The sequence below is a fragment of the Pleurodeles waltl genome, chromosome 3_1 (assembly GCF_031143425.1).
Source record: "Pleurodeles waltl isolate 20211129_DDA chromosome 3_1, aPleWal1.hap1.20221129, whole genome shotgun sequence".
Lineage (NCBI taxonomy): Eukaryota > Metazoa > Chordata > Amphibia > Caudata > Salamandridae > Pleurodeles > Pleurodeles waltl.
This window is the reverse complement of record NC_090440.1, coordinates 1,904,432,786-1,904,454,056: the sequence shown is the minus strand read 5'-3', so window position 1 is coordinate 1,904,454,056 and position 21,271 is coordinate 1,904,432,786. Positions and strand designations below refer to the sequence as shown.

The window sequence follows — 21,271 nt, the reverse complement described above, 5'->3', positions numbered from 1 at the left end:
CTGATCTGGCACCAATAAGAAGGGTGTACTGCGTTGGGGGATGGTGAGGGTAAGGTTGGAATTGTGAATGAGCTGGGCAGTAACAGCCACAGAAGGGGGCGAAAGGAGTGCTGTTGATGGGAACCCAAGGTGATGACTAGAAGATCTAGCGGTCAAAAGACTATCCTTAAAGCACTCGGGCCCTGTGTCGGTCTTGTCACCAAATACACTGGAGCCATCAAAAGGCATGTCTATCAGGAAAGCCTAGACATCCCCTGAAAACCCAGTCCACCTCAGCTAGGCGTGACACCAAAAAGCCACCTTTGAGTCCATGGCCCTGGCTATTGAGTCAGTGGTGTTTAGTCCACACTGAATGGTGAACTTTGCTGTGTCCCAACCATATATCAATGCCTGGCTCTCTTCTGGGAGGATGGGCAGAAGCTGTGCAACTAAATCGCACAGGGTGTCTTTGTAACGGCCCAAGAGGCATGCTGTGTTTATCGAGCGCAATTCCAATCTGGTCGAAGAAAAGATTCTCTTTGTTAAGGTGCCCAGTCCCTTTCCCTATCTGGTGGAGTGCTAGGGAATGCTCAAGGGTTCAGTTTGGCTGTCGAAGACTGTATCACTGGGCTCTTGGGAGAGGAATGCTGCAAGCAGAAAAAAGGGTCACCAGTAGCGGAACAGTGGCAATGAGCAATCATCCTGTGCACGGGAGCCCCCTGCAGGGTTTGATCTAGGCCCCCATTAGAAAGTCATTGCGGACCTCATTAAATGCGAGTAGGGTCTGCACAGAGCTAACCCCTGACTGAAGCACAGATCAAGATATTAGTCTTCACCTTGACAGAGGGAAGTTGCAGGTTGAGGACCTCTGCAGGTTTATGCATCACCATAGCAAATTACGCTTCTACTTCTGTGGCAGGGCCCAGAGGAAAAACCTAGACACAGTTTGAAGATATGCCAAGAACAACAGCATCACCTGCCCCCTCAGACCAATTCTACTTCTAGTAGGATTCCTCCTCCAGATCATAGTCCCCTTCATCATCACTTACCACTGGAAGAATAAGTTTCTCAAAGTTTGGTAGGGGTTGGCACGTTCTGGCAGGTGTAGGTGTTGACAAGTGGCGTTGTGGCCTCAGATTCTGAGGAGGATGGGTTTGTCTTTGAGAGGAGTCAGTGGTGCCGTAACCGAAAACAAGGGGACTGGAATCAGCGGAGATATTAGTGTTGTACTCAGAACAGTATGAATCTGGGAGCAGATCCAGAGGATCTGGCTGGCATTGGAGGAGAACCTCTCGATTCCGTGGAGCCTGAAGGTGCACCAGAGGGAGCAGTCAACCAGACGATGGAGTGCATGGAATCATAACATTTCTTGTGTTGGGCAGGGGTCACCCAGCTCAGGGGAAATCGGGGAAGTGTAGAGCAGGACCACCACTGGCTCCATGAGTGGACAGCAGTAAAGGGCCCAGAAGCACAGCGCTTACTAGGAGAAGCCGAAGAATACTTCGAATGCTTCTTGTGCTTCTTTGACTTACCAAACTCCGACAACAGCGACTCAGAGTGAGATGAAGATCGTCTGTGAGATCAGCTCCGGTAATGGGCCTAAGAGCTCTCTCAGGAACAAAAATGGTGCAGAGCCTTCTGCTCGTGAATTGCATCGACTTGCAGTTGAAGTAGGCACTGGAGATGTGGTTTGATCCCAGGCAAATTAAGCTGGGATCAGAGACAGACGTGTGTGTGACATTCCTCACAGGGAATAAAGACTCTGGGCTTGCTGGGGGGACATATTCCTCACACACTGGGAGCAAAGCTCAATGAAATCTACAAAAAGGTTAAAAAAAAAGAAGTTGTAACAAAATTACTGACTAGCTCTCCAGATCCGCGCTTCTGGCACAGAAAAAAAGGACCAGATTACAGCATGTAGGAGTCCCATGGTAATATAATAAAGAAATGTGTATCACTATAAAAGATAGACTGGCATTGAACCATAAGTTTTAGAGCTTATTTATGTCCTTTTGTTAAAGGAACCAAAGCACATACTTTAGCCAAAGAGGCAACTGCACCCTTTAGAACACTCCCAACAGAGGCTGTTGCCCCTCAGATTTTCACATATCAATAATCTCAAATCAAAAATCTCTGTCTGAGGGGAGCCTCTAAGGAAAGGAGGTTGGGTCACATGTGAATCTATGAAAGATACCAGTATTGGAGAATCACAATTACAGAAAAATAACTAAATTTATTCTCCAATATTGCATCTTTAATAGATTCACATACTTGAATCAGAGTAACAAGAAATAAAGGAAGAGAAGTATATTCATACCATATTAACATGCATTTAGGGAACAGTGGGAGGAAAAGTAAAGAGGCTCACCTTATTGAAGCAGATGTCTTAACACTGTCTGTCCCACATCCACATCTGTTTTATGAGTCTCATCCAGGCAATAATATTTCGTAAATGTGTCTCTGCTGGACCACACTGCTGCTCGGCAGATATGCTGGAGGTGTACTCCAGCAAAAAGAGCTGTAGAAGTGGACACAGCTCTGGTTGAATGGGCCTTGACTTTATCCCGTTATGGCTTTTCTGCTTGTGTATGACAAAATTGTAGAGCTTACTCAATCCATCTAGCGATGGTCTGTTTAGTTACTGGAAGACCTTTTCTGACGCCACCATATGCCAGAAACAATTGGAGCTGATGGCATATTAACTGGGCTCGCACACTTAATCCTACATTGCCTGGGGAGAATCGTATGGAGCTAATGAGTCCTCTATAAATAAAACTTTATGCAGCATTTGATGTCTAGAAAATGCAAAGATTTTTATGCAACTGTCTGAGGTTTGGGGAAAAATATTTGTAGAACCACTGGTTCATTCAGGTGGAAGTATGACAGCACCTTGGGGATAAACTTATGGGTGGTTCAAAGTGTGACACTGTCTGAAGTTAATTGAAGAAAAGGTTCTTTGATGGTGAAGGTGTGAATTTCACTTATTCTTTTGGCAGATGTTAGAGCCTGTAATTTCAGCTCCAGATGACTGATGTGAAGTTTTGTTTCACTTGGTTATCACTTGCCGCTTATCTGCAAGTCCTGTAGGTGGGAACCCCAACCTTCTAGGGAGGCATCAGTTGTTATAATATAGTTGGGAATTGGTTGCAGATATGAGAGCCCTCTGATAAAATTTGAAGTTTGTGTCCATCAAGCTATGGCTGTTTTCATCACTGAGGTAATGTGAATGAGTCCCTTTAAGGAACACTGTACCTGGAGCCATTGCGTGTCAAGTTATTCATGTGGTGGGCACATTTGCAGTGGGCAATTTGGAACATGAGGGATGCAGGAAGAAATCATTCCCATGAAGGATTTGTAGGTCCAAACAGAAACAGACTTTTTTGTAGACAGTTTTTGAGCTAATTGTTAAATCTTCCTCTGTTTGTCCAGAGAGGGAAATGATTTGTCTTTCACTGAGCCTAGGCCGGCTCCCAAGAATGTTAGGTGTTTTGTGGGTTGCACGTGAGACTTATGATGGTTGACAATGAGGCCAAGTTTGGTGAACAATAAAAGGCAGATGGACGTGGCTGTTGCAGCCTGTTGATGTGTAGGAGCTTTCATGATTCAATCGTCCAAGTATGAAAAGACTTGGATTCCTTATTGCCTAAGATGAGCCGCTACTGAGGCTAGCATTTTAGTAAAAATCATGGGGCCTGATTTCAGTCCGAATGGGAGCACCTTGAATTGTAAGTACTGGCTACCTTGAAGCGGAGGAATTTGTAGTGTTTTTGGTGTATGGGGACGTGGAAGTACACGTCTTGGAAGTCCAGTGAGGTCATATGATCTACCGTGTTGAGGAGGTGCAATATATCCTGGAGCATCACCATGCAAAAAGATTTTTTCTTTAAAAATGTGTTCAATTTTCATAGGTTGAGAATGCGACGCCAATCCCCTGAGGGTTTTCTGACTAGAAAGAAATGGGAACAGAATCAGCATCCCTTCTGAAGTGTTGGAACTACTTCGATCACTCCCTTTTTTAACATTATGGATACTTCTTTGGGGATTTATGTTAAATGAGGGGGGAGGTGGTCCTGCTGGAGGATATTGGAAGATTTTATGAGTAACTCCAGAGTGTGTCCTCAGGAGATCACATCAAGGACCCGCTTGTCTGATGTTATTGTGGACCACCTGATGAAAATGTTTTGCAGTATGACCCCCAAACCGGGATGTTGGAGGACTGAGGGTAGCCGGTAACATATTGTGGTCACTGCTTTCTGTTTGCATCTCTGTCGAAGGTAGACAATTTTCCCCTGGTGAAATTTTTGTATGCAGCCACTGGTGTTGTCTAAATTGCTGCTGTTGACCATACTGGGACGGTACTAAGCTTCCCGATTGTAGCTTATTCATTTAGGGGTAACGTCCCCTAAATGAAAAGGCTCCTCTGCCTCTAGCACCTAGAAGGGGCTGCCTCCTGTATTGGATAGCCCAAACTACCTTTGCTGTATCTGTGTCCGCTTTGATGGATTGAAGGGCATCATCCACGTTTGCCAAATAATGATTTGCGATCAAATGCCATATCAAGTATTTTCCTTTCGATTTCCGGATGGAAGAAAGTGGATATTAACCAGCTTTGTCTGTGAAGAAAAACTGCTTAGGCAAGTTGTCTAAACCCAGTGTTGGCAACATCAATTGCACAGTCAATCATCTCTGCTGATATTCTGTCACCCTCCTGAAGAACCTTTTGGAATTCCCGTTTGGTGTCCTCTGGCAGCAAATCCATGTAGGTGGATACATTTGATCACATTTGGCGGTCATAACAGCCAAGTATGGCAAGTGAGTTAGCGGCTTTTACTGCCGAGGCTGTCCAGAGGACAGGAAATTGATGTGGAGGGGTTCTTAGATCGCTGATGTGCTGAGAGTCTGGTTTTGGCTGCCCAATGAGACAAGTTGGGGAGTCATCGGGAGCTTTGTACTTCTTGTATAACCTCGGAATGATGGCTGGAACTGCAGCCAGTTTCTTCATGGTTTTAAGGCCTTCTTACCAAATAAAATCCATAATCAGGATTTCTAATGTCTAAGCCTTTTCTTTAAAATTGTGTTAGAAGCAGTTGTTTGGCAAGAAGTGAAAGTTCAAATTTTTTGGCTGCTCTCTCCATTAAATTATGGAATTCGCCAATGTCCTCTGGCGGAGAATCTACTGATGCTGTCACTGATGGGGATGGAGTAGAGATTAGGCAGTCGTGCCACTCAATGGGAACGGAGGCACTGTCTCTTATATTTCATCTTCTTCATCTGCAGAAGGAGCATCGTCAGTTGGAGGATCAGCCCAGGTATCCGCTAGTGTAGATTGGGCAGTGACAGGTGCCTCAAACAACCGTGATGGCTGAAGAATAGGTGTTTGCGAAAGAGGTGCAGACTTTGGTGATTGTGGTCTAGGAGTTGCAGGAACAGATGGTGGAAACCTGCAGTAACAGCCTTGGAGCATGTTTTGTAAAGTGCTCACCAGAGGCATGGGCATTTGCATGGAAGGTTCCTGTTGGTCAGTTGGAATAGTCATCTTGGTATTACTCTGAGTGCTCTCTCACAGAGTACTAGTGTTTGTAGGAAGCTGGCTATGTATATACCACACCAAAATGAGGTATGGTGTATACAGAGTTCAGGGGTTTCCCAGAGGCTAAAGCACATAATACTAATGCCCACTTTTGTGGTAGTGCAGTCGAGCAGTTAGGCTTATCAGAGGGTAGTGCAAAGCATTAGTTGTACACACACAGTTAAGGAACGAGGCACACAATGAAAGACTAACTCCAGGCAAACTGTTTTTATATAACAAAAATATATTTTGTTACTTTATTAGTAGAACTAAGTGATCTCAGTTGCAGGTAAGTACAGTTGTAGTATGTATCAAGCATATGTATCAAATGTACTGTGTTTTGATTTTTCAGATAAAATAGTTTACAAGTAAGTTTTCCATTTTCAAAGTTTGCAATTTTTCATAGCAGTCAACAGAGGGGGTTGAGGAGATTGGGAGGGGGAGTTTTGGGGGGGGGGGGGTTGTGGGGCTGATGTGGGCAATCACTTAAGATTCCAGTCTTTGGGTGTTAGTATGTCCACAAGTCAAAGTTCAAGTTGACCCCAAAAGCACACCACCAGGGGTCAGTAGCCAATGGCTACTGTCCCTGAGGGTGACTACACCTTTCTGGTGTCCACTCCCTTTGGGGACGGAGACACCGTCCTAACCCTATTGGTCCCAACCCTCCAAAACAAGATGGAGGATTATGCAAGGAGGAGGTCACTTCAGCTCTGTTACAGTTCCTGTCGGGGGAGGCGTGAAGCACCTCCACTTAGAGCAGGCTTTGTTTCTAACCCCAGAGAGTACAAAGGCTCTCACCCCATGGGGTCAGAGATGTGTCTGTTAGTGGCAGGCTGGCACAGACTGGTCAGTCCTGCACTAAAGTGTTGGGTAAAATACAGGGGGCATCTCTAAGATGCCCTCTGTGTGCACTTTACAATAAATCCAACACTGGCATCAGTGCAGGTTTATTTTGCTGAGAAGTAGGATAGCAAACGTCCCAGAATTCAGTGAAGCCATCAGGGAGCTGTGGAGTTCATAATGACAGATACCCAGCCCATGTACACAGTATGGCCACACTGCACTTACAATGTCTAAGAATAGACTTAGACATTGTAGGGACAATATTGCTCATGCAGCTATGCCCTCATCTGTGGTATAGTGCACACAACCTTAGGCATAGCCTGTAAGGCTTGCTGCCGTAGGGCTGCAAGGCCTGCTAGAGAGGTGACTTACCTATGCCACAGGCAGTGGTTTGTGGGCATGGCACCATGAGAGGGATGCCATGTCGACTTTACCTTTTTCTCCCCCACCAGCACACAGAAGCTGCAATGGCAGTGTAAATGTGTTTGGTGAGAGGTCCCTTAAGATGGCGCAACATATGCTGCAGCCCTTAGGGACCCACCGTGGTCAAGAGCCCTTGGTACCACTGGTACCTTTTACAAGGGACTTAGCTGTGTACCAGGGGTGAGCCAAATGGGAAAGAACACTGGTGCTGGGGCCTGGTTAGCAGGATCCCAGCACACTCTCACTCAAGTCAGCATCAATAGCAGGCAACACGTGGGAGGATAACCAGGCCAGAAGGGGCACTTTCCTACAGTGTTCTTCATGATAAAACGTGTCATTCTCCTCAAAGTCTTAGCATTTGACCTGCAGATGAGATGGGCTGCTAGTCACTCCAAAGGGACCTTACTCATCGGAGTCATCATCGTCATGTAAGAGGTGTGCAGCGGGAAGGGCAACACGTTACTTGGAGAGGTGTGAGCTGGAAGAATAGTTTCTGGAGAAGACGTTTCCCTTGGATAGATTAAAGGCAATGGAGGAAATGTCTTTACTGCTGGCATCGTCGAGTGGTGACTAGTGGATGACTTCCTCATTGATGGTTATCGCCATCGACTCCCTCATCGACGGCATCGTCAAAGGCATTACGGATGACAAATTAGTTTGTGATGTCAACGGGAAAGAGGACTGTGTCGTTGACCGGACCATCGCTGATGGTGGTAATTTGAGGATAGGCGCTGTCAGAATTACATTCTTAGATAGGTGCTTTATGATTTTTATGGTAACGATCCTCATCGATGACAGTGGTGAAAAGGAGACAATCCTAGGAGTTGAGGCTGTAATACATGTGTACATTGGTGTCATCATCATCAATGCAGACGCAGTCATAAACGAGGAAGTTGTCGACAGTGCTGTCATCTAGGAGAATACAAATGTGGAGCTTGAGGTTTTCTTCAAAGATTTTGTTGTCAACAGTAAGGATTGTGAAGTATGTTTGCGAAGTGCTTTTGATATAGTACGAGTGGTAGACTCTGAGCAACCCTTTTCTGAGACCATTTTTCCCTTTTTTGAGGAACATGGAAGGTCCTCATGCCTCTTTTTCATATCCAGAAGAAATAGGTTTAGACTTTTTTAAAGCCTTTGAAGATGGCTCTGAAGAGATCTTTTCCTTAGATCTGTCTCTCTTGAGGAAGGTTGAAGTCTGTGAAGACTGGTCACTGTCCTCTTCAGACAGGGGGTACTCCTTAGTTTTTAACTTCTGGAGCCACAGGAAGAGTCTACCCTCCCTGTCCTTTAAATTCTATTGGGAAAAGGTGCTACAGATTTTGCGGTCTCTCATCTTATGGGTCAGACAGAGGCAATATGTACATTTCTTATAAGGGTCATCCACATGAAGTCTCTTTCCCCCCCCAATCTTCACAGGATTAGAAAAATCTTTTTTTAACTTGTCATGTTGTCCAGTCAAAATCGATATATAGTAGAATTCAAATGATGATCTTGAAGGAATAAATTCCTTTCAAGAGCTGAGAGAAGCTAGAAGACTGAGCAGAGCTCAAGGAGACTCCCATTACACGACATGCAGTAGAAAATCTGAGGTAAACAGCCTCCGTTGGGAGTGTTTTAGAAGGTGCTGTCGTCTAATTGGATACAGAAGGTGCTTGGGTCCTTTTATTAAAAAGGACATAGACAGGATATACAAGCTATGGTCCAATGCCAGTCTATCTGTTATAGTGATTCAAATCACTTTATTATAGTACCATGACACTCCCACTTTGCCAACGGGGAAGGATTCAAGCATGTGAATCTATGAAAGATCCAATACTGGAGAACTTCCAGTGTCACATACACCATGCTGACACAATAGCATCAATTTAACCAAAACATAATGAGCCATCCAATACTTTAAAAAACACCAATAGATATTTGGAGGCAACTATGCTTCATTGCCCTCTTTTGGGACACATTAGCCAGTGGCAAACAAGTAATTAAAGGACCATGGGCACGCCAAACCTCCTCAACCCAAACTGTGGTCTGCTTGCAATACCACAGTGGTTTAGAAACAACCATTTCAGGCAGCCCACAACACAAAAGGCAATATCAAATAAAGGTAATGATTGGTGAGTCATATGATGTGTAACGGAGGCTGCAAGGAGGTCTCAAGGTCCGCAACTGTCAACAATAGACTCAGGCTGAAAGCTAAACAGGAGATCCAAGAAGAAAAACAGCTACCAGACTGGTGTGCCCCTACACTTCAGCTTGTCCCCTGCACACTGTTCTCCGAGTCCACTCACCTCCAGAGTACAGGGTATATCCTTTGGTTGAAGTGTGACACTGGTGCTGCACCTCATCACCCTCCACCGTACTGCCTGTGTTCTGTTCCGTAGCCCTCTGGATAAACCTCTATGCGTAGTGAATATATGAACAAGACTGATTTATTAGCACTATTGGCACGGAAATACTCAATCCTTTATAAAAAGGTCTGCAGAAGCTGCCTTTCCGCTTCTTCTTTTAGTAGCTAATGTCAAATAGGGCTCTCTTCTACTACAAGAACTGAACATAAGGGAAGACATTAGGTTATTACTTGTAACTATCATTTGACACCGTAATTATTATGTGCTTTACCCAAAATAAAAAAATATTTTTGGGGCAATAACCATGGGTAGAATTTATGACAATCATAAGCCGACAATCCCCCTTGAATTGTCTCCATTCTTAGATAATTTTTCTATCTTAATACATATTTATTATTATTTGAAGTAATCCTACATTTAGTACTAATTAAAATCCTTTACCATGGAGGTGGGTGGGTCACATGTGAATCAAGTACAGTTTCAAGCTACAAAAACTACAAGTAACACCATCTTTCATGTTAATAAATCTATTTTGTTTTTTAACTGTTGTTCATGGCACCCAATTACCAAGAAGGGGAAAAACAACAAAAAACTGAGTGCTGGCTCAGCGCCATGACTACTTAAGCTTCCTGGGGGGAAATGACTTTCAAACTTGTACCTACATTGAACGTTTGGCAAATTTAGTGATCTTTAGTGATCAATGGTAATGATTTCCTCTTTCCACCATTGTGACCATCATTTAATTTAAACTTTAATGTCAGTTGAAACGTTTAGACACAATTTCCTGAATATTGCTGCTTCTATCCCATTAGTTTATGTAAACCTCAATAAAATATTTAAAAACAGGTAGCAGATTCCTTACCAGAGGAATCACTGTGCAAGACTGGGGTCGTCTTAGTTGACCAGTAGGGCTGGACTTGCTTCGCAGTAGCTTGACCTCCTCCTGTGATTCATGTAACATCCCCAAACACTCAGCATTGAGGTCCTGGAGCTCATGAAGCTACGAAACATAATATGTTTAGGGAATAATTCAGCAGGAACAAAAACGAGATAAACCATACTTTACTAGCTGGCCTTCTAAAGCACAGTAGCACATCCTAGGAGGCTGCACACATTTAGCCTGCTTTGTAAGGCACATATAAAGGCTGATTGTACTTTGACACACATCACAGCTTCACTTAAAAGGCACTCAATATTGTAAGTAGGAGATCATCATCATTGGGATGAATGAGAGAAACATCCTGCACAGAGACAAAGAGGCGAGGCATATGAGCAAGCTATTTGTGCAGATCCGGCAATCTTCAAACACTTAAGAGAGTGTCACCAATTTTAACATACTTTGTTTTGTACAGTAAAAATATGCAACCTAGAAGAACGGCAATAACTGTCTAAGATATGCTATAAAAAGTGGGCGGTTTGTGATGAAAGATTGCTGAAAGGTGTGAATCCCCATTAAAGAGGCCTAAAATAATACTTTTATCACAAGAACTGATAAGTTCTGGGTTTTCCACCTTCATCAACAAACATTACACTGGTTCCACTCTAGAACGAATGCCAACGTAAACATGTTTTGTAATGATGGTAGCTTCAGGTTAATCCGTCAATGAACACATGAAACAAAAGCAACAAATTTCATGAACTTAAAAACTACATCAGACCGACAAGCAGAAGAAAGCAGTAAATGAGGATTAAGGAAAGGACATGAACAAGCCAATGTATGTGAAGTAGGCAGTGGGGGGCAGAAAAGAGGAAAATAAAGTAGGGGAAAGTGAGGGAAGTGAGAGAAATTGAAAAGAAACATTTGAAAGCAAAGTAAAAGTATGGGTATGCATTTTCTTGTGCATCTTCACCTACCATAAGATCACAAAAGGTTCTGCATGTGTTGTGAAAAATGTTAAGCATATATCCTACTACAGAAGAAATCATACAGAGTTTCATACTGTGAAGTGGAATAACCAAAGTAACAGAAGCATTCATACCTCTGTGGTCAGCTGTCGTTGGGCATCTTTGGAAGCCTGAAGGTGAAGTTTTAATTCCTCCTTTTCAATGGCGTACTGAAAAAATAAGAAGGAAAGTAGCCTTTGAAATCAGTGAATACTCAGTACAGTCCTCCAATGCTACTAGCACTCCCATAAATTTCCCCCATTTCCACAACACACACCTCTTTGAGCTTATGTTGAAGATCAACAATCTGGGCCAGCAGAGTAGATATCTCTTCATGGTAGCGGATCAGCTCATCATTTTTTTCTGACAACTCCTCAGAAAGATGGACAATCTCAGCATTAGATTCTCCTGGGATTAAAAAAATAAATAAGAAGCATAAGATAAAAGGAGAGCTCTTATGTGTATGGCTGCAAGCAGCTGGAAAAGAAATAAAGCATCTTGAACCGTTTGAATGGTCAATAATCAAAACAAGTTGCCAGTGAAGCATCAGTCTACAGGAGAATAAACCAATGGCCTATTAGGAGGGCAGGAAAACATTTCCTCATTCAACACCACTGGTGGCTCAGACCATGGCAATCATTCTGCTACAGATGCACCTCCATCTACACCAATGAGTCTTGTCAGTTTGTGATGTTAACACCTGCCATATACAATAGCACAGTAAAAGATCAGCACAGAAACGGTCTTTCATGAAAAGGTGAACACAATGCCCACAACCTATTGAGAAATAACTGCACCATCCTAGAGAGAAAAGACATATAGGCTCTGAGAATGTAACCCCATTATGAAGACACATTTATCCTACACACCAAAATTAGGAGAATCCACAAGAGGTGTGTGCTCCCATGAAGAGGTTTCTTCCACTGTAAGATAACCACATTAGTGGAGAAAGCTCTATCACCATTGCAGTCAGTTCAACATGCAACATGACCATCTATCCACCACAGTGGCAGAAAAACAATTCTGCCAGCACGACTCACAAACATTCAAATGTAACATGCCTTTCAGGATAAAAATCTTGTAACAAACTTTATTCACCCACTAGAGAGTACATTTACTTCTAACGTCAGAGCTAACGTAGAAGACACCAATCTACAACTTCAAGGGTGGGGGAGGAGCAGCTGGAGAGACAGGCATGGAAGACAACAGGACAGGTACACCATTGAAGCAAGCGAGATCAGCGACAGATGTAAAACTGAGTTGGGATTCAAGCAAGGGCTGCAGAAGTAGGTGGAGAAATAGTTGTTGGCATGGAAATGGAAACTGATGGAGGAAGACCAATGGGTTAGGTGAAGAAACAGAGGCTAAAAGATGAAACAGTTAGGCAATGACATGGGCCAGCAAATGGAATGGCTCTGCGTTGTGGGAAGAGTTAAAGGGGAGTTGGCAAATGCCTACAATGGAATAAAGAAGAGACTGACTAAAGTTCAAGGAGGAAGTTTCAATGTCCGGAATGCTAGTAAATGTGCAGTTTCCTCAATAATAAGTGTCACTGTTACAGAACCTTCCACATCTTACAGATGATTATGAGGATGCTGCTTGCATCCCAATGCACAATCTGGAAGGGAGCAGAAAGACAATGAGGCACTACCGATACCACGTGAGATGAGACTTTCATCTAACTGAATATGACCTGTCATATGTCTCCATGCCACATAAAAAAACGAATGTATGCTTCAAATGTTTCCTATCCCTTGAGATCTGTACGTTTTCCCAAAATGCAACAAAATAGGTCTTTTGAAACGTGGCACCCCTACTTTGCCTCCGTTCTCTTTTTTTTTCAGAAGACAATTTTATTCATATTAAACATTCAGAAACTGCAGGTGTCTGAATTTACAGGTACTCCCATGGACTGAATACAGCACTAAATTAATATAAAACTGATTCCTCTTGAGGGCTCTTTGTTGTTCTATGTAACATGCATATATTGGTAACCCCGTATTTCGAGGATCTGCAAGCTGTAAAGATGTAGCCTTTGTTCAATGGGCGTAGTGCCCACTGATGAAGCTGTAAGAAGACGTACGTCTATAGCAAACTCTTTCTTGCAGACATCCACTGTCTTCATATATTTATTGTTGCTGAAGAATTCCCATAGCATTCTGCGGTCTCTTCTTTTCATTTCAAAGTATTCCCTTTCTCGTGATGGGCTAAACTTTGGATGATGTTTTACAGGGTTAATAGGTGATAGGAAGTGAGCGCTATAGTGTGCATGTTATTTCAGATACACAAGCTCCATCAGGTCTATACTGTTCGGGAAGTCAAATGAGATCTCATATAGACTTGGCCAAAAAGGTGCATTCCATATGGGGGCAGTGCTTCTCTGTAGCCAATAAAGATCAATCAACTGCTTTTTGCTGATGGGTAGCAATGTAATATTTATTTATATCAGAGAATCAAAGTTCTCCCTCCTGTCTACAAGTACATGATAATTTCTTGGAGAAAGTTTGGGTATCTTTCTCTTTCTATGTAAAAGAACTGCAAGCTAAATGCATCTTTGATAAATATTGTGCTGGAAGCGCTACCGTTCGAACCAGAAACAAATACAGCATTCTAGGTACAATGTGCATTTTAGGTACATCTTTCTGCCCATCTTTGTAGACCTGTTTTGATAACTGAAGAGATCCTATAGTTTGCTTTCTGAAGAGCCTGATTCAGACTAATAAATATCCTTAAGCCTTTAATCTTTTCTTTTGCCTTATTAAAAGGAGAAAGAGCTTCTAAGCAATCTTGAGTCTCAGGGTTCAGCCATAGTCTCTTGATTTCGTATTTTTAAAAGCATACCTTAAAACCAGAAATACATCAATATGATTTTAGTATTTCCCCTCACTTTCGTGACAGATTTCATTTGGTCCCTTAATGTCATCAGGATATCTTCAGCCAATTTTATTTCTTTTTTTCTTTTTTTTGCAATTCCACCAAATGACATACCCTTCACCCCAGCTACTGCCTTATTTTAAGTGCTAGCAGTTTTATTGATACAGCAAACAGAGGGGGATGGGTGGAGGGGTGTTGGAGGAGAGGGGAGAAGGCACCTTTGTCTTATTCATTGTGTAAAAGTGATCACTTTCTAATCACCAAGATTCCAGCCACTGAGGTTCCACAATTAGCCCAAGTAAGATGTTGCACTGTGTGACTGACTCCCACTCTCAAGTCCATATCTCAAGAAAAGTCCAGTCTCACCATCCAGCGCCAATACAATGAATGGGAACTTCCAGTTACAGAATTTGTCAAATAAACGGAGTACTGACATATTGCCAAAGGTTTGTTAATTCTTTATGAATCCTGGTTGATTAGGGTCTATTAACTAAGACCTGTAGGAAGTGTGAAAGTTTTAGCAAACAGATTAAAGATATCTATTACGACAATGAACACAGGTCTTTGGGTATACCTTCTTTGTGTACAAGTGTTATATCTGCTTTCTTCATTGTCAGTGTGCCCGACTGGAAGAAGTAAACAAAGTTTAGTTAGCTGAGTTGCTAAGAGTGAGCTTCTAACTGCTTTTCAAACTTCCTTCTAAAATAGCCCTTGTTGTAGCTCATTACTTTCTTTTTGGGCCATGGTTTGTAGTTCCACTTCCTTAAAATTGTAATATTATTTACAAGGTCTGGTGTGTTTACTTGATATGCTAAGGAAAGTAGAAAATGCGTGCCCCTTACTCCTTTCAGAATCGGTTAGCGAACCATCTGCTTTGAGAACATTAAGCATTCTAGTCTTATCTTTAGCGATAAGGCAGTCACAGTGGATAACTTTGCCAAAATGTCTCTCAATCATGATAGAGGGGATGACTGCAGTGCACTCACTATGTGTGACCCGACATTGTCTAATGCGTTATATTTCTCTTCATACAGTACATGCCTAAATGGATAGAAAAAGCATGCATGTAGTCCCACTGTAAGGATTCTTTTATATTTCATGGCTATTATAGAAACGTACTTATCTTCTAGTGTGGTACTCATCATTGATCTAACTTCTTTGTTTACACTCCCTTGTTTCAGCAATAGCCAATATGCCTTTTGCAATTTCATTCATCATGGATGTCATTTCCATGTATGCTGCATGTTATTGATCCATTAGTTTTACTTCATTTATCCTGTAAATCGGAGAGACGACACACCTGGAATGGCGATGGTTCCCTCTTTTGCTGGCCATTGCTTTATCACATCTAATGTCAATGACTCCCTTAAAGTTAGTTTTTGTATTTTTCTTAGATTTCCCTTTTCTCCCCAGCAATAACAGAAGTCATGTTTGAGGTCTATCTGGCTTGGATTTCTTCTTCTTCAGCCATAATTAAGTCCTAATATAAGGGCATTCCAAAAGCTCAGGAGCAGTCTTCGTACAATCCAGTCACGCTCACAAGTGCTACTCATGGCTTATTTCCAATCATTCCTTTTGTTGTTACCAGATTACTTTATGTACAGGTGACTGCAGTCTTTAGTGTGACATTTTCACTGATTCATTGTAGCATTGTTGTTAGTCCTCTAGAGGCACTGTTTTAAGGGAGTTTGCTTCTTGGATGTTCATGTTAAGATGTCTACATGTGGCTTTTAACATCCCACTTCCAAAGCACGTGCACTTCCCTAGGTGCCATCTAATTTAAGCCCCTCTGGTCTTTCCTCCTTTGTCTCTTCCCTTCTCATTATCAGGATTCAAAGCAGTATGCCCAACTGTATCCTACTGTGTCCTTTTTAACTCAGTCCTCTGATTGGACGGGTGGTGGAGGTTACTGCAGGTGGCTGTTCTGGATAAGACAGCTAGCCCTCAGTTCAACAACTCTGGCTTAAACGCTTTGAGAAGCCGATGGCATTGCTGGTGTAAGTCTTTTTTCAAGGCCCAAGATAGCCACTGCATAAACATAGAAGACATCCCTAGTCTCCACTTTCTATTGCAACATACTAGTTCTTGGGGAGTATCAATGTGTTCCAAGGCACATCAATACTCCTGAAAGGAGACTCAAGCATAAAGCACTAGCCAGTAGGTCTCCAGACTGAATGTCGGATGGTGTACTGGGGAATTCTGATGCCTACATTTATGGTGCTGCTCTCCATTTTAAGTAGGGAGAGTTTGTAGCATCTAACAAATCTTTGTGGTCTGATTTTGTGGATCACCTTGTGATTCCTGCTTTGTTTGCAGGGATCTCAAGGGTCTGTTTGCCCAAAGAGACTTCTGTGGCAAGATGGGTCTATCTATGCAGCATACCCACGTGTCACATGTTATGGGTGTAATGCTGGAGCAACTACAGTACATATGCGGATAAAGAAAAGGAAAGGTTCTCTCCAGTGCACCAATCATGATTCAAATCAGTCACCTTCCCGTCAGCCTAGAGTTTTTTTAATCCCATTGGAGGAGACTGATATCATCTGCACCTCATTTTGAACCCCCAGGGGATAGAAATAGCCAGATAATATCTAGGATTTTTATTTTGCATATATTGTTTTATCTGTGTATGCCAGAGGTGAGAGGGCTCTCCCTTCACAAGGCTTCCCTCCCACTTGTATAGACAGCCATTTTTTCGTTGTTTTCGCAAAAAAAGAAATTTGGTTTATCTTCTTTGGTGGAATATTGCGTGGGTTTTTCCACCATTTAATACCTGTTTGGGTAAATGATTCACTTTTTTTTTTCGTTGATCTTACATTTTGTGAATTTTATGGTTTGTAAGACTAACATTCTCAATTATTTACTATCTCTCTGTAGTGCGACATGGTTTTTGAAAGTGCTATTGCTGGTACAAGCTGTCTGCTGTGGAATTTTCTTTATGGCAGGTAAGAAGTTCTGATTTTATTTCATGCTTTGGTATGTTTATACTGCATGTTGGTAGGACCTGTCTTTTACTTGGATTTGGCCGCTGCTGTAGCTGATGGCTTAGGGTTGTCCAGAGAGGCATAGTGATCGTTATACACTATCTACAGTGAGCTAAATGTATTTTTCTTGGAAACATATTTATATTTCTAATGTTACCTGTAAAAAATGTTTTGTTTACATTTATTTCTTTGTTATGTGGATTTTTATGACTATGCTGATATTAGTGCCTGTACAGGGAGTGCAGAATTATTAGGCAAGTTGTATTTTTGAGGATTAATTTTATTATTGAACAACAACCATGTTCTCAATGAACCTAAAAAACTCATTAATATCAAAACTGAATATTTTTGGAAGTAATTTTTAGTTTGTTTTTAGTGTTAGCTATGTTAGGGGGATATCTGTGTGTGCAGGTGACTATCACTGTGCATAATTATTAGGCAACTTAACAAAAAAAAAAATATATACCCATTTCAATTATTTATCATTACCAGTGAAACCAATATAACATCTCAACATTCACAAATATACATTTCTGACATTCAAAAACAAAACAAAAACAAATCAGTGACCAATATAGCCACCTTTCTTTGCAAGGACACTCAAAAGCCTGCCATTCATGGATTCTGTCAGTGTTTTGATCTGTTCACCATCAACACTGCGTGCAGCAGCAACCACAGCCTCCCAGACACTGTTCAGAGAGGTGTACTGTTTTCCCTCCTTGTAAATCTCACATTTGATGATGGACCACAGGTTCTCAATGGGGTTCAGATCAGGTGAACAAGGAGGCCATGTCATTAGATTTCCTTCTTTTATACCCTTTCTTGCCAGCCACGCTGTGGAGTACTTGGACGCGTGTGATGGAGCATTGTCCTGCATGAAAATCATGTTTTTCTTGAAGGATGCAGACTTCTTCCTGTACCACTGCTTGAAGAAGGTGTCTTCCAGGAACTGGCAGTAGGACTGGGAGTTGAGCTTGACTCCATCCTCAACCCGAAAAGGCCCCACAAGCTCATCTTTGATGATACCAGCCCAAACCAGTACTCCACCTCCACCTTGCTGGCGTCCGAGTCGGACTGGAGCTCTCTGCCCTTTACCAATCCAGCCACGGGCCCATCCATCTGGCCCATCAAGACTCACTCTCATTTCATCAGTCCATAAAACCTTAGAAAAATCAGTCTTGAGATATTTCTTGGCCCAGTCTTGACGTTTCAGCTTGTGTGTCTTGTTCAGTGGTGGTCGTCTTTCAGCCTTTCTTACCTTGGCCATGTCTCTGAGTATTGCACACCTTGTGCTTTTGGGCACTCCAGTGATGTTGCAGCTCTGAAATATGGCCAAACTGGTGGCAAGTGGCATCGTGGCAGCTGCACGCTTGACTTTTCTCAGTTCATGGGCAGTTATTTTGCGCCTTGGTTTTTCCACACGCTTCTTGCGATCCTGTTGACTATTTTGAATGAAACGCTTGATTGTTCGATGATCACGCTTCAGAAGCTTTGCAATTTTAAGAGTGCTGCATCCCTCTGCAAGATATCTCACTATTTTTTACTTTTCTGAGCCTGTCAAGTCCTTCTTTTGACCCATTTTGCCAAAGGAAAGGAAGTTGCCTAATAATTATGCACACCGGATATAGGGTGTTGATGTCATTAGACCACACCCCTTCTCATTACAGAGATGCACATCACCTAATATGCTTAATTGGTAGTAGGCTTTCGAGCCTATACAGCTTGGAGTAAGACAACATGCATAAAGAGGATGATGTGGTCAAAATACTCATTTGCCTAATAATTCTGCACTCCCTGTATTTGCTTCTGTGTCCTTCTACTTTTTGCTGCAGGCAAGTCATGAGCGTTTGCAGTTTGTGAAACTGCATCAATACCAGCTATAAAACAGACATATTTTCAGTACCTGTGTGGATGCGCACACTGGACCTTCCCTGCTATTGTGTGAATGTGCTAGTTTCAGTTTGTACCTGTGGTGGTTCCACGGTCTGGTTTTGTGGTGGAGCTGATCACTTTCTACTGTTTACTGTCGCTACTCAGGAATGCTCGTTTGTTCCTTTGACTTCAATGTTGTATCCTGATCGATAATACTTGCTGGCTTTTTCTAGCTTACATATTTTTGCTGATCTGTTTATAGGGCCTCAGAGTTCAAATAGTAATGTGCTTGTTTTTCCACTTTCCACATGGTTATGATACCTTCAGTATTAGTCACTCTGGGCGGGACAGGATTGTACTGTTTTATGAGGATGTTTATGGTGCTCATAGAAGGTGTAAAAACAATTTTCAAATGTTTCATTATTTTGTCTGTGGACGTTTCTCCTAGGTGTTTTATCTGGAGCCAATTGATTTTTGAGTCTGAGGCTTGTGTTTTCAGATACTTTGACGTTGAGGAGGCATGGCTGGTTGATGCATTCACTTAGACAAGGTTAATAGTAGGACAAACCACCTGCATATGTAATGGTTTTGTTTTGGGGTGATTAGTCATGGACGGTGGATGCCACTTTACTTTTCAGGTTATCAAATTATAAGGTGTAATGTACTACAAAGGAGTTTGCAGGAAGATGTAAATATGTTGTAATATGTTCTTAAGACTCAAGATAATAGATATATACACATACACACAGAGTTATAGATATATATTCACACACACTTTTTTCAGATACAATGGCTGAAGGTTGAGGCGAGTGTGTTGTGCTGGACCACTGTTATTGGTAGGATTAGATTTATATTGAGGACTCTTTTACTATGGCTTTGTGCAAGGTATGACAGCTGCTGAGGTAGCCATCATGCTAATGGAGTTCACCTCTGGTGCGGAGTCTGACACAGACACTGCATCAGAAGTAGGTGATCTTGCAGAAAATTCAGACCGTGACTATTCCATACATGAAGAAAAGTTTGATGGCGTGTCAACTTAAAGTGCCAATCAAGTGGCTGACCTAAAGCAAATGTCTCAAATTGTTCAGCAGGAAGAAGGTTCTGGGATGCCAGCTGGCCAGGGAGCACATCAGCAGGTCAGTATGTCCATTCCTGTGGTTCTGCCACCCACTTTGGTAAATGAGGGCTTCTTTGTTCCCAATATATTCCAGCCTGGGCTCCCACAGTTTATTGGTGCATCATGGTGCGCAGTAAACACAATTTTGTTCTCAGTTTTTTTAAGCTATCTGTGGAAGATCTTTTCCTACAAGAAATAGTTCAGCAGATCAATTTATATGCAGAACAATTTTGAAGGACCACAGCGGTACACTAGCTTCCCATTCTCTAGCTGCTCAAATCAATGTTACTGAGTTGAAGAAATTCCGGGGTGTCTTTGCTGTTGGGAGAGGTTAGAAAAAGCCACCCTCTGCTTCATATTGACCCAGAAATCCCAACACTGTGACCCCTTATTTACTGAGCATTATGTCCAAAGACAGGTTTGAGCTCCTATAGAGAATGCTCCATTTCCAGATCATGGCTCGGCCATTGCTGAATCACTTAAAGCTTTTTCCTGTCACATATAGTCATGGTCAGAATAGATCTGTAGATGGATGTTGCTGTATAAGGGGCTGCTGGTATTTAGACAGGTCTCACCCAGCAAAGGGGCTCAGTATGGTATTAAACTGTACATGTTATGTGACTGTGCCACTGGATTATAATCGTAGAGTGCAAATTGGAAAGGATTCCACCATCAACACTCCTGATTGCCCACTCTCAAATAACATGACTGTTGTGATGTTCATATGATCACAAGCATACATGATGAGAGTATGTCACCTGCTACTGATGGGTTCATGCTGATGAAGTGTATAACCCAACTTGTATCTTTGACAACAAGAAGTACATGGGTGGTGTGGAGAATGCAGCACATAAGGCTCTTGTGAGGTAAAACAAGCTGGAAACGCACTTGATACATTTTATACTTTTGTGGTGTACCAAGATGCTTCTACAGAGCACAAATTGTGTTTTCTGGATTTTGAACGGTCTTTGGTAGACCACCTTATTCCTGCTGACACACATGCAGCTGACTCAAGCATTGGTGTGTTAGAGGACATTGTTAGATTGTGTGACATCACTTTGCAGACTGCATTTCTCCAACACCTAATGAATAATTTCCAACTCTGAGATGCTGAGTATGTGCCCGAAAAGGAGTATTCATGAAGGCAAGGTTGTGTTTGACCCCTACCCTCTTCCTCTTGTACATCAACAACTGCATTGAGTATCTAACTAAGCTGAGAATGATTCTCCTTGCCTGGCTGGAAAATACAGGGGTTGTTCTACGTGGACGATACTCTTATCCTGGCGAAAACTTTGAGGGGCCTTAGAATATAGTTGACAATTTCCGTTTGTTTTGTAAAGACTATGGGCTTGAGGTTAATGCAAGAAAAACAAAACTGATG

At 42.3% G+C, this 21,271-nt stretch overlaps 1 protein-coding gene across 4 annotated transcripts in view; it reads right to left on the bottom strand.

The window, feature by feature from the left end:
• The window catches only part of TRAK2 (trafficking kinesin protein 2), a 286,386-nt gene that overhangs the window by 84,121 nt on the left and 180,994 nt on the right, over window positions 1–21,271 (bottom strand). For all 4 annotated transcript variants that reach the window (XM_069226062.1, XM_069226064.1, XM_069226063.1 and 1 more), the window contains 3 exons: window positions 11,321–11,451; window positions 11,139–11,213; window positions 10,022–10,159 (listed from right to left, as the gene is read on the bottom strand). In XM_069226062.1, the coding sequence (XP_069082163.1) occupies window positions 10,022–10,159; window positions 11,139–11,213; window positions 11,321–11,451 (344 nt within the window). The remainder of the gene's footprint in view (window positions 1–10,021; window positions 10,160–11,138; window positions 11,214–11,320; window positions 11,452–21,271) is intronic.